The sequence below is a fragment of the Mustela nigripes genome, chromosome 2 (genome assembly GCF_022355385.1).
Source record: "Mustela nigripes isolate SB6536 chromosome 2, MUSNIG.SB6536, whole genome shotgun sequence".
Classification (NCBI taxonomy): domain Eukaryota; kingdom Metazoa; phylum Chordata; class Mammalia; order Carnivora; family Mustelidae; genus Mustela; species Mustela nigripes.
The window spans coordinates 86369565-86386374 of record NC_081558.1 but is presented as its reverse complement, the minus strand read 5'-3'; the positions used below and the strand labels follow the sequence as shown (position 1 = coordinate 86386374).

The 16810-nt window shown below is 51.2% G+C and overlaps 1 protein-coding gene across 2 annotated transcripts in view; it reads right to left on the bottom strand.

Moving 5' to 3' along the window:
- Window positions 1–6846: 6846 nt before the first annotated feature.
- RFTN1 (raftlin, lipid raft linker 1) overlaps window positions 6847–16810 on the bottom strand; it is a 193053-nt gene continuing 183089 nt past the window's right edge. For both annotated transcript variants that reach the window (XM_059390878.1, XM_059390877.1), the window contains exons 9-10: window positions 14640–14721; window positions 6847–8198 (exon numbers count right to left, since the gene is read on the bottom strand). In XM_059390878.1, the coding sequence (XP_059246861.1) occupies window positions 7803–8198; window positions 14640–14721 (478 nt within the window). In that variant the 3' untranslated portion in view covers window positions 6847–7802. The remainder of the gene's footprint in view (window positions 8199–14639; window positions 14722–16810) is intronic.

Sequence of the window (16810 nt, the reverse complement as noted above, 5' to 3'; positions counted from 1 at the left end):
GACTGGCCACCATTTTTTTTTAAAGAGAGAGTCATTTAACCAGATCACCCCATTACCAGAGCATTCCAGTTAGTGAGATTTTTTAAAAATCCAACTAGCCTCTCTGTTTTTAGGGACTGTAGGAGCCTAGAGAGAAGAAATAAAGAATGAGGCAAGTTTAGTTGGCTGTGTGGTAGGCTGGAGAGAACAGGGTTCCAGGTACAGAAAGACCTGAATCATCCCTCCCTGTTCTACAACTTGGACCCTGCACGACTCACCATCACTCCATGCCCTGCTCTCCTGATCTGTTAAGTGGGACTATGCAACTTACCATCCCTTTCAGCATGACCATTCTGCAATTTCCTGATGGAAAAAAACGGGCCTTAGAGATCGGGGGTCCGGTGGGTAGTTGAGGTTGGCCATTCTGATGAGAGATGAGACCCTCTAAGGAGGGTCTTAGCTGTCTTCAGGTCTTTGATTCACTGTTGCGGTGGCTGTTGCTTGCACCTCCAGTGTTGACAAAAGAAGAGGAAACTGCCTTGGACTGAAGCAAGGGAAAAGTTTGGTTTGATGTAGAGGACTTGTGCACCACAGTGCTGATTAAATTCTGGAGCTGGGGCTCAGGAGAAAAGGTGGATTCACCATTAATAAGAAAGAAAACTGACAACATTTGCCTATTGGGGCTTAAGGTGGGCTGGACTGAGACAGCGGCTAAATTGATAGCTCCCTGGCTTTGTGAGAAGTCAGAGTTTTCTGTAGTTAGTAATTTAGGCATTTCATGGATCCAGAAACTGGCAGGCTTGCCAGTTGTCCTTCCTTTCAGGATGATTTTCTTGTTCTTTTTGTTGAAGAGTCAGCAAGAGCGGAGGTACCCAGCAAGGTTCACAAACAGAGCCTCATTACAGGAAGCTTTTTAAATACTCACCCCGGTAAGTGAAATCTGTTTCTTACCTTCATTAAGCCTTTATATTATTTAGTGGCAGCAGAAAAATACAAAGCCATACTGAACTAAATGACTAGTGAGCAGCACATTTAAGTACAGAAGGATTTATTACCAAAGACTGCATTCATTACAGAGTGGGAAGCTTACTTTCTTTTACCAACCAATGTGGGATCCATGTTTTTATTTTTATTTTATTTTTTTAAAGATTTTATTTATTTATTTGACAGAAAGCACAAGTAGGCAGAAAGGCAGGCAGAAAGAGGAGGAAACAGAGAGGAAGCAGAGAGCCCGATGTGGGGCTCGATCCCAGGACCCTGAGATCATGACCTGAGCCGAAGGCAGAGGCTTTAGCCCACTGAGCCACCCAGGCGCCCCAGGATCCATGTTTTTAAATGGTCTTACCTTTTTAAAAGGTAAATCCCTTTACTCCATTTCTTTTTTTAAAGATTTATTTATTTATTTGAGTAGGGGGTGTGTACAAGTGGGGAAGGGACAGATGGAGAGGGAGAGAGAGCAGCAGACTCCCCCCTGAGGACAGAGCCTGTCGTGAGGCTCAATCTCATGACTCTGAGGTCATGAGCTGAGCTGAAACCAAGGGTTGGTCATTCAACCAACTGCACCACCCAGGTACCCCCTCCTCTTCACTCCATTTCTAAGACACAGTCCCCACAGCAGACAGCCATGACTGTGACGGTCAGCATCACCATAAAAAAATTTCTGGGACAAAACTTGGGCTCTGTCCTTCTGACCGAGGACGTGGAGTTGCAGTCAGACAGCCACACGCCTTACCTGTGGTAGCTCCCCACCAGCTGCGTCTGTTTGCAAACAACTCTCTCCCTCCAAAAATTAAAGACATATTCTTTGGGTCTTAAGGAAACTATCAAAACTTACATTTTAGTAACTTTGTAGAATAGTCATTCAAATCCTTAAAACTAATCTGTGAGAGGGGTTCTAGGAAAGTTTTTAAACAATGACAGTCTCACTGAAATATATATTTTTTTAAGATTTTATTTATTTGACAGAGATCACAAGCAGGCAGAGAGGCAGACAGAGAGAGGGAGGAAGGGAAGCAGGCTCCCTGCTGAGCAGAGAGCCCGATGCGGGGCTCGATCCCAGGACCCTGAGATCATGACCTGAGCCGAAGGCAGAGGCTTCAATCCACCGAGCCACCCAGGCGCCCCTGAAATATTTATTATTCTGAGGAAATAACTTCGAAAACGGTCGGTACTTAAACCAGTCTCTGGTATGGCCGGTCGCTCCAGTACTCCCTCACTCTCCAGTCAGTTGCAGAATCCAGTCAGTCTGTGCTCCCAAATGACTCTCAAAGCTGTCCCCGGCTCTCCTGCTCACTGAGGTGCAAACCATCCACACCGCCTCCTGGACCAGAACAGTGGCCTCACAGCTCTGTACCCTCTCTAGAACCCTTACACGCTTTTCTCCAACAGCCAGGAAGATCTTTTAAAAAGACAAATTTAATGTCATTTCCCTACTTCAAAGTGACCCACAGCCCCCCATCACTCCTCCCAAAAGAACCAGACTCCTGACCCATGGTTCGTGAGGCTCAGCTGGCCTCAGACTCTGGCCCATCCGTCTCAGTCTTCTCGCTGCTACTCCCCACAGGTTCTCGAAGCACTTAGCATATGTTCCTTTCTCACACCTTTTATCTCCATTTTACAAATGAGGTGACCCAGGCACAGAAGGGTTTAGTAACTAGCCCAAGGTCACACACGCTGGTGAGTCAGAATTCTAGCCAGGCAGGGTGGTCCAAGTCCATGCTCGGAGCTGCAAGGCACACTGCCCCCAGTTGACTGCTCCCTCAATGGCTGGTCGTTCTGTAAGCCTTCCCTGAGCAGGTTCCCTCTGCCTGCCCAGGCTTTCCCCACATTCGGCCCTTCTCCACGCGGCTCCCCGGTGACAGCACCTGATGAAGTGACCTATCGTGTGCTGTGGGCCCCGAGGGAGCCAGGACTGGGTCTGGCTCGTTCACTGCAGTCTTCCCAGCACCTGACATGGTGGTGTAGGAGTTAAAAACAACGGATGTGTGTGGAGGCCCATATTATTCCTCCTGTCTGGAGAAACGCACAGGGAAATGGCACAGCCCACTGCCTGGCCGGGGCTGGGGCAGCAAGCAACTACTGGGTTCGGAGAGCAGACCAGAGGGAGTTCTCTTAACTAACTGGCCACAGACACGATCACACCCAACAGGAACCTGTGATACACATTCGCTTTGCCTCCATTTCTGCCCCTAGTCACCACGGAAATCCCAGCCAAAGGCTTGTTGGCTCTTGTCCTTAGATCTACTGTCCACGTACTTCTTGGTGCCAAACTCTGGGGACCAGGTCCAGGAGAGCCCAACTCTGCCAGGAGGCTGTGTCACTGGTCTTGGAGGTTTGATGAGCAGGTGGAGTGCTTGTCACCAGGGCCCCCTGGGCCCCACTCGTGTCGTGGCTTCTGCCCCTCTGACAGGGCTCTTGGAGACGGGAACTGCTGGGACAGCCGGGGGATCAATGCTGGGCCCCCTCAAAGGTGTTGCCAACATGCAATCCCCCTTTCTCCTCCCCTCCTCACAACCCCACCCCCAGGTTTACGAGTCAGTCTTTATTCCCAAGTGCTACTCTTGGCCTGCTTGTGCTGGGAGCCCAGACCCCAGACCACACCCATCCCCCAGGGTCAGTGAGACCCCAAGCGACTGAACTAGGTTGCCTGAGTGATGAGTTTTGGTCAACAGGACCCTCCTAATAATGAGCACTGCTAGTCCAAGAGCTGTGCCTGAAAGTTGTCTTGTGGTTTCCAACCGGCCGTGATTAATATGTTCAGAGTACTGATAAAATGTGCCCCATAAGAAATGAATTAGAACATCTCATCCTTGTGTTTTCTTGACACTGGTCCCATCAAGCATAACTCCAGTGAAGTATAATCAGTTTGGAGATTTGGAAAAATGCAGACAAGGACTGGACTAACGTTGGCTGTATTCTTGCTTATAAACCACTAACGAATAGGGATGCCCCAGGGGGCGCAGTCGGTTCAGTGTCGGGACTCTTGATTTTGGCTCTGGTCGTGATCTTGGGGGTGTGGTGGATTCCTGCACTGGGCTCTGCGTTCAGGGGGCAGTCTGCGTTCAGGGGCAGAGAGAGGTTCTCTCTCTCCTTCTGCCCCTGCCCTTCCCCCTGACTCATTCTCACTCTCTCAAAATAAAATCTTAAAAACACAAATACATTAAGATTTTATAAACATTGTATATAAGTATTCTATAACTTATTATAAAATCGTTAAAGTATTTCTGTTAGGATGGCTATGCTCTGCTTCTGTAACAGGTAACATTCTCAGTGGTTAAGCTTGTAGCTCATTTTATTGTATCCTCATGTCATGGTCTGTCTTGAACTCTGCCAAGGATGTTGGGGAAGAGAAGGCAGAGGTAGCATGGGGTGCTTTGGAAAGATCAGGCCCAGAAGTGGCCTGCGTCCCATCTGCTCAGGTCCTGTTGGCCAGAACCCAGTCACGGGGCCCCAGACTGCTAGAGGGGCCAGAAGTAGAGGAGCCAGTGGGCACTGGGCTGAACTCTGACTGCTTCTGCCACGTGTGTTACCTGCTGGCATTCTGATTACCTGCCCCTCACACCAAGCCCTTTGCATACATCGTTTGCATCCAAAATCCTGATGAGTTGGTGTCAGCTTCCTTTCACACATGGGGACACGGGTACTTGGAGATGTGACAAAATGAATTTGAGATGGCATGTGCAGGTTAGCATCCTAACAAGCTGATTCCAAAGCCCAACTGGGCTTTTCTACTGCACGGGGCCCCATGTCAAACAGGCTTACTGCTTCCTGAACATGGGTGTCCTCAGGCTTTCCATGTGTCAGTTCTCCAACCTTGTGCCCAGGTGCCCTTGAGAGCACTATGCCTGCGTCTCGTGAAGCAGAATAAGATTTCCTCCCACCCACACCCCTGCCCTGAGCCCCGCTCGAGGTGGCAAGGTCTTGGAAATAGTTTCCTAGCCAAAGACTCAGAATTCAGCCACAGCTTCAGAAGAACTGCTTTTGTTCCTGGCGGAGGTTTTTTTTTTTTTTTTCCTTTCTCTCTAAAAACCTCTTTCCATAGGTAACGACTGGGCCAGAAAATGACCAGAACCCTCCATGGCAGTCGCTCCGTCCCTCCCGTGAGGCTCGACTTAGCCTCCCCTGATGGCACTACCTCTGACTCCCTGGAATGCCCCATCAAGCTGCATGGTGGTGGCAGCAGGGGCATCAAAGTCACTTAGGTCCGCACGTAAATCACCTGATCACACCCGGAACACTCCATTCCTTCCAGACGTTCTGTGACAGGTACAGCCCGAAGACTGACTGCCACGTGCACAAGCCTCCTGGAGCCAAACACTACAAGCTTCTACATCTTCTGGTCATGGGGCCTTGTCAGCGCAAACTATGTATGGCCTTTGACCCTATCAGCCATCATAGGAGAGTACAATTTCCTTCAGGAATGCAGCCGCTTGAAATGCACATGAGGATGTTGGGATTGTTAGGGCCTTGGTTACTTACCTTTTGTAGAAAGCATTACATTTCACAAGGAACAAGCTGTGATTCAACTCACGGCCACCCTGTGGCCAGTGGCTGTCACCCTTGGCTGTACCTGGAATCCCAGGGGGCTTAGAATCTGGTGCCTGGGCCACTCTCCAGATGGAACCTAGGTAGCAGGAATGTTTAAAGCTCTCCCGGCAATTCTAAGGCCAGCCAGTTTGAGAACCGCCTCAGGGAGACCGATATTTTGCCAGATAAACAGCAAGGTGTGGAGAAGCGGGGGGAGGCGGGGGGCAAGACCTTCAGGAATTACTTGTCAGCCTGGTGCTAGGGCCAAACTCCCTGAGGAATACAAATTAGCTACAATCACCTTTAATTTTTTTTCTCCAGAACATAGGTAGCCAGCCAGCATAAATGTTACTGAATTATTGAAAAATGTACCCACATCTGAGTGATGTAGGCCATCCACGTGAAGGGTGTGGCCTGGGACCAACTGCTTTCCAAAGTCGTGAGAGATGAGCAGTGTTTTTGCCCCAGGCTCTGCTAACTAGCATATTTTTAAAAAGCCATGATCCTCTAAGATATACCCAAAGAGATAATTTTTTAAATCAATGCTATATAAATATTCTTGAGTATAACTGTGGAAAATGTTAATTTTAAATAGTTGTTTTCTCTTTGATCAGAGCCTTCAATCTTTTTAGGGACGCTCTGGGGCTGGGTGGGGGAAGTTCGCTGAAAAATCCAGAGAAAAACAATTGTACAATGCAGCTCACAAGGGTTTTCAGTACTGCCTTATAAAAATACAGTGCAAATGTGTTTATTTTAGCAAAACTTACAAGGAAGAGATTTGCTTCATGAAATAATTTACTTAAAAGTCTGGTAACGGGCACTCGGGTGGCTCAGTCGGTTAAGCACCAGAGTGGTGAATTTTGGCTCAGATCATGATCTCTTGGATCCTGGGATGGACCTGTCATCCAGCTCCACCCTCAGTGGGGAGTCTGCTTGGGATTTTCTCTTTCTCGCTCTCTGCCCCTGCCCCCAGTTGAGTGTGCATGCACTCTCTCCCCCTCTCTAAAATAAATCTTTTTGGAAAAAAAAAAAAGTCTGAAAACATGCAAAGAAACTGATATAGGGCTTCTTGTTTTTTAACGGTATTTGTCTCTACCACCCCGGGCCATGGGAGGTGGCTGTGCCCTGCCTTAGCAGGGTGACACCTGAATCCCACTTTCCATCTTCTTTCTATAAATGACAGGAAAGCACAGTGTGTTTCACTGCTTCTGCTGTTTTCCACAGGAACTTCATTTTCTTCTCCAAAATCATCATGCTGCCAGGAGTCAGCAACTTACTGAGCCTTTGGACGTCAGGCTAGGACTTTTCACTGTGACACAATACTCAGTACTTACAATGCACTAAACTCATAGATGATTTATTGCTTTAAGTAACTAAACAAGAAAGAGAAGAGACAGGCGGTTGTTCGGGTCAAGACAATCGGCATTCTCTCTCCACAGTTTGCCAGTTGCATCTACTTAAAGCCTGAACAATACTTTCTGGACAATATAAACACGTGATAGCATACATGGAAACAACTCGGCCAATGATACACTGATTAAAATAGCACATAACAAGGGCTCCCAACTGGCCGGGTTGCCCTGAAATGTTGGAAGGAACATGTGTTCGTATGATGTGCTGAGTACAAAACCCTTAAAAAAGTTTTTGGCATTAATACTAATACAGAATACTTTCTCAGACATTCTGCAAGAGGAGGGGCACACACAGAATTACCTCTTCATTTCCAGATTACCAGTATCTATGGGAATACTTGGAGAAAAGCTGGGAGGTGCGGCACCTCCCCTCCCCACTGTCATTTTCTCCACCAAAGCAGCAGGGTCTGTGGGGTGGAGATACTAGGGCACCTGATGGCCTCCAGGCATTGTCACATCACCAAGCAGCTGCAGAGAACAGCAGGGGATGGACGGTGCCCCAGCAAGGGGGCGGTGGTATGAACCACAGAGAGCCTTGATTTGTAGCCAACGATGGACTTGACTCAAATACTCCCTGGAGGCCCTGGGGGTGGACACAGGCACTGGCTGGTCCAGTCCCTCCTGTGGGACTGGGAAACGGAGAAGAAATAACTTGACCTCTTGCATTCTAACACTGGGGCATTACGACACATTTCTAACGGATGTGCGGAGACCAACACAGTCAGGGACCCAAGCCCTCGGAGGGCCCGGGTGAGCTCACAAGAAGAGGTCAGGCCAAGCCAAAGGGTAACACGGGACACTGGGGCAAACCGGCCCCCAACCCGGATGCTGGCACAGAGCCTCGGGTCTGCCGGCTCATCAGGCTTTCAACACCAATGCTCTAGATCAGTTGCCATCCTCCGAGGAAGGCTCTGCGGCCACTTCCCCGGCATCTCCCTCCCTGGCATCCTCCCCAGAATGGGAGTGCCCAGTGCAGCCCCCTGTGGGGGCCCTGCAGGGCCCGGCTGGACCATTTTGCACAGCTCCACCCTCCACGCAGAGCGAGTCAGGATGCTGCTTTCCTTCTGTGACCTCCTGGATGGGGACTTTGATCTCCTCAGAGGCCTCGTCATCCTGATGCGGGCCTGGCACACAGTTTCCCACGTCTCCGGCTTTGGAAAACTGGTCTTCTAAGTTCTTCTCGTTTTCTTCTGCTTGTCGCTTGTCTCTGGCACTCAGTTTACCTTTGGATTTCCTCATCTGCCTGCTGTGCATGTCTTCTCGGGAGAACCGCCACTGGAACTAGAAACCAGAGAGGATGGGAATAAATAAACACAGGCTCCGAGAACCCAGAGCTTCACCTGATTGTCTGCTTGCCTTCCCACCGCCGTCACTTCCTAGGGCAAGACACACCATTCCCAGTGTTCCTGGAGCAGAGCATTACCAGTGCCAAACTGGAATCATGGCCCAAACACACCACACCTGCTGTTAAGAGCCTGCCTGATGCCTTCCATGAGCTGTGTTTCAGATGTGCAGTTCAGGAGTCTCTGGGGACGAGGGGTATGTCTTTCAGTTGGCTCTGGGAAAGGAGATCCTGACATCCTATCACTTGGAGAAACAGGATGGGAGAAGAGACGTGGGGCCTGCCCGTCCTAGGAGCCAGGGCTCTGGGTACGTGCTTCCATTCTGAGTGGGCTGTGGGCTTACCAAGCACGGGCCTGCATTCTCTTACCAGATCACCAGAGTTAGAAGGGCACAGAACCTGGGGCCAACTGAAAAGGCCATCCCAGCTCCTGGGTTCCCACGGGGGCTGGCTAATACAGCCACTGCTGTGACTGCCTCACAGCCCAGCTTCTCCCCCTGCCCACTCCTGTGCCCTTCTTTCCCCACAGGTGTTCCCGGGGGCACTCTCCCTAAAACTTTCTTCCACCCAAATCTTTCAGAGGCTGCTCCCTGGGGAGCTTCCCTGCAACTAAGCATTTCTCCACTGACAGGGAAGTCAAGAGAGGCTCAGAGAGAATAAGGTTGTCCAGTCAGTAATGGAGCTGGGCAAGAACGGGTCACCTTGAAACTATGAGGTGAGACTGGGCTCGAAGAGGCCCCATGATCATGTGCCCACGCACCATAGACGTTGCTGTTGGGGACAGCAGTGGTGCTGAGGTCCAAAGTCAGTGTCCTGCATGGATGGCATGTGGCCTCCAGATGCCAGCCTGGCAGCCTCTGCTGAGGTATCTGAGGCCTCGCCTTGCCAGCACAGGGATCCTGTTGTTGGAGCTCAGGGCTTGGGTGGAGGAAGCTCAGACTACCCCAGAGGGAAGTTAGCTGTCGGTCCTTGGGCAAGTCATTAATCTCTCCAAGTCTCAAATTCCTCATCTCTCAACTAGGTGTCTGCCCCCAGGGCGGAGCTGCACCTCCGGGGTCCGGTCATACGGTGGTGGACGCAGACAGCGCCCCCTGCCCTTGGGCGGTGTAGAACCACTGGAGATTTTACCTCTGCCAGATGTTATCCTAGACTCTTATTTTCTTTTTAAAGGTTTTATTTATTTATTTATTTGACAGGGACAGCGAGATAGGGAACACAAGCAGGGAGAGTGGGAGAGGGTGAAGCAGGCTTCCTGCCAAGCAGAGAGGCCCATGTGGGGCTTGATCCCAGGCCCCGAGCAGAGAGCAGACACTTAAGGAATGAGCCACCCAGGTGCCCTGAGGACTCTTATTTTGTAATGCAAACCCAGCTCTTCTCTCAGGGTCAGCTCTTGCTAATGAAGCAGAACTTCCATGTGTCCTCTGGAAGCCCAGCCATACCTAGTTTCCTATAGAAGATCACAGTTTGTTGATTTGATATAAGCCACCAGGAGAACACACCAGCCACTTTCTCCAGGGACTACAGGGCAGAGGATTTGGGGCTGTGAGCACTGAGCTGGTGGACACAATCCCAGCCAACGTATTCTGTCCATCTTGGTCACCACAGGGTAATCCATCAAACCAAATGCCTTCTAGGACTACAGTCTTCTGTGACTTTATTTGGGCCATGGCGCCATCACTCAGTCCCCCTGCTGCCTGGGGGGCCCCCATCCCACCACAGCTGTCATGGGTGCTACAGCCGAGTTCCGAGGAGGCCCTGACTCAACTCTCCCTTCTTCTCCAGTCTCTTGTGGAGGCATTCTCCTGAAGCAGAGAAGCAGCAGGAGCCCAAACCCAGGAACATCTGAAAAGCGAAATGTTCCAAAGTATAAAGGCAGACTGCCAGCAGGTACCCACCTGCGAAGGAGTGAACACATACTAAGGTGCCAACCATGTCTCTCACACTGTGACAAGGTCTCCCATGGCCCTGAATCTCCAAAGAAGTATTCTCACTAGTCATGGTTAGTACGATTGGATAGATGAGTGCGTAGAGCTTCAGGGAGGTTGAGTAACTTGCCCGAAGTCACACAGCTAGAAAACAGCCTGTTGGAACTCAGATCCAGGTGTCTCTGGTTCCCTACAACCTCATTCTTGGTGGAAGAAAGGCTTTAGGCTCTCGCCCTAGGGGCAAGGAGGAGAGGAAACAGAGGGCGAGGCCACGCCCCTTTGAAACCGCTCAGCCTCACACACAGGTGCCTCCCCTTTCAGACTGTCTGATGTCAAGTGGCATCTGCTGGGTCAGGTGCTTGGCTCATTAGGCCAAATAGTCAGCTAATGGAAATACAGATTTAACTGCCATTAAAGATACTGTGGTTTGGCTTATTTAAAAAAAGATCTACACCAAAGCCTCCCTGACAGGCCTATTTTTAAAAAGAAAATGATAAAATTTGAATGGCAGTGCACAGGTAAGATAATTGAGACACCGGCCCGCAGACTTGAATGGGCATCACAACCATCCAGAGGACTCCTGAAACAGAACACTCACCCATCCCACAGTTTTGGACTCAGTAACAACCTTAGAAGGGGAAGGAGACTTTGCATTTTTAACAAACTCCCAGGTAAGGCCCATCTTGCTAGTCCACGGGCCCCAGTCTAGGCAGCGCTGAGCTAAGACAAAGACACCCCCTGTCTTCCTGCAGCCCCAACTCTGCCCCTCATGGAAGGACTTCCTTGTCTCCCTCCCATCTTCACACCTACCCCCTTCACCACTCCCTTCTGCTCCTTTGAGCAGAGGACAGTCAGAGGTTTTAACAACACGATTGTTCCAGATCCCAAGGCTCAACAAGGCACCGTCTCAGAAAGCAAGATGAGGAGAAGCAGGGACACAGCCACCCCCGGGACGGTGACAGCTCTTTGGGGAGGTCTGGAACGCCCACACTTTTTTTTTTTTTTTTTTAAGATTTTATTTATTTATTTGACAGAGAGAGAGAGCACAAAGGGAGGAAATGGCAGGCAGAGGGAGAGAAAGAAGCAGGCTCCCCTTGAGCACAGAGCCTGACGTGGGACTGGATCCCAGGACCCAGGGACCATAACCTGAGCTGAAGGCAGAGGCTTAACCCTCTGAGCCACCCAGGTGCCCGGAACATCCATACTCTTAAAAGCTGGCAGCCCAGCCAGGAGGAGGGATGCCATATCTGGAGCAATACCAGGGAGGGCTTCTGAACAAATTAAGCAGCCCACTCCAACGCCAGGGCCTTCCCCAGTCAGTGGGTCTGTGGCACTTGGCTGTGTCGCTGGCGTCCACACTCAGAAAGATTTCCACTAGTCATCCATGTCAGAAAGAAGTGTGCAAAAGAAAAAAGTTCTTTACTTGACAGCAGTGTGGGTCCAGAGTTTCATGTCAGCAAGGGCTAATGGATTTAATTCCCACATTTTAAAAACTGTCTGTTACCTGCCCCCACTTCAAGGAGTGTAGCTGGAAGGAAGACTTGGGTGTGGGAGAAATCATCTATTACCTCGGATGGAGTTTAATTACTTGCTTTGAAAGCCCCACTCACAAAGAAGTTTCTTTCAAATGCTGAAAAGTCTTGACGGGAGAATTTTCTCCACTTCGCTGATTAAGAGAGGCCTCAAAATGCTGTCCTTGGTGTGCCAGCCTTGTTGTCCCTTTCCTTAGATTTCAATCCAGACAGAACATGAATGTCCTGGGCTCACACATTTCATTACTTATACATACAAAGGAGGAGAGAGTCTGAGGCAGAGGGAACAGCCAGAGCAAAGGCCCTGTGGCAAGAAGGGACACAGAAGAGCCTATAGGCCACAGTAGCTGGAATGCAGAAGATGGGGACTGTGGCAGAAGAGCCAGACCACACATGGCCCTATGGATCTCATGCAGATTCCTGTCTTTATCTTAAGAATTACACAATGCTTTAGGAACATTTAAAGCCGTGGGGGGACAGGATTCCGTGTGCTTCTGTAAGAGGTTCCCTTAGCTCCTAGTAGAGGACATATTTGAAGGGGAGACCTGTTACCAGAGGATTAGAGTTGTTGAGGCCCAGAATGGTGGGGAGAAGCAGAGGGATTCAAGTTCCTAGGATCTAAAACAGACATGTCTTGAGGATAGAGTGACCATGGCCAGTGTTGGGGAGTCAAGGATGAGCCCTGGGTGGGTGGATGTCTCTGGATGGAGGCAGTGCCCTTGTTCCAGGTGGGGGTGGGGCTGGCCAGGTCACAAGTCCCCCTTGAGATGCTGGGTAGTAATTGGGTCCGTGGTGCTGGGTCAAAGGGCAGAAACAAGTACTGAAAATGCGAGTGTGGGAGTCATCACCTAAAAGGGTCAGATTTCTCTTTCTGGGGATGAATGAGATTTTCTAAGAAAGAGACCAGAAAGAGAGAGAGAGAGAGAGAAATGGGGCTGGGTCTGAACCACCTGCTGGAAGACCAGGGCAGTGCAGGGCCAGAGCCCAGACAAAAAGGGGCTTCAAGAGGCAGAGGGTGGTCAAGAACGTCAGTGCTTGGGGGACCCAGGCATGGTGAGGACTTGATGGAGTTATTGCCATGGTCACTGGGGTACCCACAGCTCGCCGGAGCAGGTTGCCAACCTGAGTCAGCAGCAGAGCCACTGGCTGGGACCGTGAGAGCGAGACAAGCCATCTGGCTGTGAAGTCCCCCCGCCGTACCCCACGTCCGGACTCCACTAGTGAGTGAGGTGACCTCTCCAGGTCACACAAAAAACCTGTGCTCCACAGAAACCAATCCCATGAATGAGCAGGAGGTAAGGAGGGACTTCAAGAGTGAAAGCAGCCACCCACTTCAGCACAGCTGATTGTGGTTGGAAGAGTCTACTGATCAGAAAATAGATGACTCCATCCTCTCGCTTTTCCCTCAGGGAAGTTGGTCCACCTCCTCACGGCAGCTTTAAAAATGCTCCCTCTAAAATCTGCTTGTCTCCCTCCGTGAGCCACACAGACTTCATACAGAAATTAAACCCCAGGGCTCTCCTTTGGGAACCGCCCACATTCCAACCCGGAAGGGCTGGTGGGAAAAGGCAGCACCGCCTCCTTCTCTTAAAGGCTGAGTTGGCGTGTTTTGGCGTCTGATGGCAGCCTGGCTTGTGCTGTTGTTGAATGTCACCGTGAATGCACACAGTCCCCAGGAGCCTGGGGCCGAGCGGTAGCTAACGGTGGTCTAAGGAAGATCCATCTTCCAGCCGGCGGCTGACTGCTCCTGGTGGTTAATGGTGACTTCAGCGGTTGCCTTCTGGCCCTCTGCTGCTGTCACCTGTCACATTAGCGTCTTGGAGCTGAGAGAGAGACCTTCCTCTGCATTCTACACCATCTGGCTTCAGGTCGCCTTCTCCTTGGCGTTCCTCCCAGGAGCCCCCCCACCAACCCCGTGGGTTTGCCGGCTGGCGAGGGGCTGCTGCAATCTGTTCACTTGCTTGTCGCCCCTGTCCAGGCTCCATGTCCAGAGAACATGAGGAACTATGAGGGGAGCACAGGAGGGGGCCAAGCATGAGGAGCAGAGCAGGTCTGTCAGGCCCTGCCAGAGAGCATTGCGCTGGCCAACAAAGTTGGCTCAGGCGGACTTCAGGTGACACCTAACTTGGGCTCTTGCAAGTCCCCGACTCCCTCATCTCTTCCCGAGCAAATGGCCGATCACCCACAGGAGAATCACCCACCGGCTGCGAAGTGTGGGGTAAGAAGCATCAAAATCATCTGACGCAAGGAAGGGCTTGGATTTGATTTCTGGGAACATGGGGAAAATATCTCAGAATGGCCACAGTCTCTTAGCACAGCTGTTGTTTTCCAGGCTTGGTCATGTGCTGTCCAGGGAGGGGATGAAGGCCCCCAGCAACCCCCAAGACAGCGGGGCCTGAGGACTCTGCTGCGGACTGTGTGTCCACACCAGCCACTGTCACTGAGAGTGACACGGGGTTGGGGCACGCCAAGGAGCTCTGGCAGGGCCTCTCTCTGCCAAGATCACCGCACTTCTGATGTCCTGAGGGATCCAACAGGCTGCAGCCAGAGCTCGTCATGGGATTAAGATACAGAGAAGCTGGGCACAAACTCGAGCCCTGGGCACAAACTCAAGCACCCCAGCCGGAGGCAGCTGACTTCAGGCTCCTATTTTTAGTTTAGTGGGAGTATCTGGTCTACATGCGTGTCCAACAGAACGGTTCTACTCTGCTCTCTGACCTGACAGACAAGACATCCCCTGCCCAGCGCCCCCATCTGTCTCTTTTGTGTGCCTCAGGTGTGCTCCCGTTTGCCAAGGCGCTCAGATGTTCCTCTGAGAGCCCTTGGAAGTCGGAGCCAGCTGCCCACTCAACTGTTACAGAAAATCCAGCTGCAGAGGAAGCCCTGCCAAGGAAAACTGAAAAAGGCCATCAAGGTCGCTTACCTTTGATTCCTTCTTCTTGATTTTCTGAGGTAGACACGGTCTCTGAAGAAAGACAATTTGCTTGGTGGATACATTCCCGTCCCTAGAACACAGAGGTGAGAATGAGCCATTAACCCCAGGCCAGCCCCAAACCTCACCCACGTGCCTACCCCTAAGGTTGTTGAGCCCGAGCACCGACAGAACGGAGAACTGCCACCAAACAGGGAGAGGTCAGCAGTCAATAAGCACTCGTCCCAACCCAGGCCATCCACCCAGCCCTTGCTTCCAGGGGGCTCTGCAAGGGGCTCAACAAAAGCTCTGTGGGCATCTCTACCAAGTCAGCTTCATAGCTGGGGGCTCCCCTTCCCTCGATGTGAGGTAACAGCTGGCATCTTGGCCAAATGATGACAAACTGGCTTCTTCCGTGAATCTCAAGAGGTAGAAGCTTCTTCCAACTCTGTGTTTGGGAAGGAGCCAAGGAGAGGTCAACTTGGCCCAGGATAGGTGGTGAGCCTCCCAGCTGCCTCTACGGAAGGCTGGCTGAGCACAGGGGCGCGGCCATGGGCCTGATTCAGCCTCACTCCTGCAGGCACAGGAGAGGGGTGCTAAGGAGCGCTGCTCATTTTTCTGGCACAGTGAGTGCACTTTCCTCTGGGCCCCCACAGAGCAGCCTTTAAAGATGGCAGAAATATTTGTGAGGGAGATCGCTGTCTTCTCCGCTGAGGCAAGCGCCACTGCATGGAATGTCGGAAGGAAAAGGGGGAGAAAATGAACATATTTTGTGCTGGGTCTGGGCTGGGTGATTTCACACATCACGGCTCATTGAAGCCTCACCCCCGAGGAGTGAGTAAGCCCACTTGGAGTAAGCCCACTCCAAAGAGTGGGACCACAGCCTGTCTGTAAAGACAGGAGACGAAAGCTCATTTAAGGAGTGGGCTTGAGTTCTCACAGTGAGGATTCGAGCTCAAACCTCCCCAGTTCCCCGAGCAGGCGAGGAGGCGTGTGCAGCACAGGGAAGTGGAGGATAAGGGGGATTACTGAGCAGGTAGAGATCTGAGAGGGCCACAGAGGCACCTGTCTGTACCCTCTGGATTTAGAGAGCTCAAAACGAGCGGGAGCTTCTCATTCAAATCCAGTTCTCATCGTGACTACTGTCCTTTGGAGTGGGTGGTGGAGCAGGCTTTCTTCCGTCTTACAGACAAGGAAACTAATTCAGAGAAGCTATAGGACTTGGCCAGGATGGACAGTTAGCAAATGGAGGGGTCTGGACCTGGGTTCAAGTCTGCATGTCCCAAATCGAGGGTTTTTTTCCCCACCCTGGTTCTTTCCATCATTCCGTACCCACAGAAGTCTTGGTTGTAAGGCACCATGGAAGCTCCCAATGGCCTGGGGCCAAAAGGTGGCTGCAAACAGGTGCCTGGTAGTGTGCAGACCCACTGTGGTCCAGTGTCAGGAGGGAGACACGCTGAGAGCCCAGACGGCTGCCTAGAGGGACCCAGGAAGGAAGGCACGGATTGCCCCCATCATTCTCCACCCTGAGTCTGGCCTCTGCGGCTGCACGGCCCTGTTGTCCCCCCAGATCACCAGCCTTGCCTCATGCCGGCCATCACTCTGCCTGGCATAAGAGACAGGAGACTCCGTCTGGAGACTGAGGTTCTAGTCCCAGTTCTGCAACTTATTGGGTGCGTGGCTTCAGGTATGTGACAGAGCATCTCTGAGCCTCAGTTTTCTCATCTATAAAATGGGAATGATATCTCTGCTTATAACCCCAAATACAGATGAAAGGCCTTTCAGGGACATGCCCACGAGGTCCAGGGAGGGTGGGCTGAGCTAAGGTGGACAGATGCCCCTAAATGTGAAACTGTAAGGGGTGCCACCAGCCAGGGCCAAGACTGCAGGTCTTTACATGCTCTTTGTGGGACTAACCACCAGGGCCCTGATCTTGGGTGAGTCCTTCAACCTCGCTGGCCATAACTTCCTCAGCTGCAAAATGGGTTCAGTGAAAAGACTTCACCTTGTAGGACTTTTTTTTTTTTTTTTTTTTGAGTACTAAATGAAATTTTACATGCAAGGTACCTAACCAAGCCAGAACAGGGCATGCAGTAGGGGCTCGATTTCTTTTGTACCTGAGAGCCCTGGGCCCCCACAACCCAGGAGGCTCACCTTTGACATGCTTGGCAATCACAGTTCAC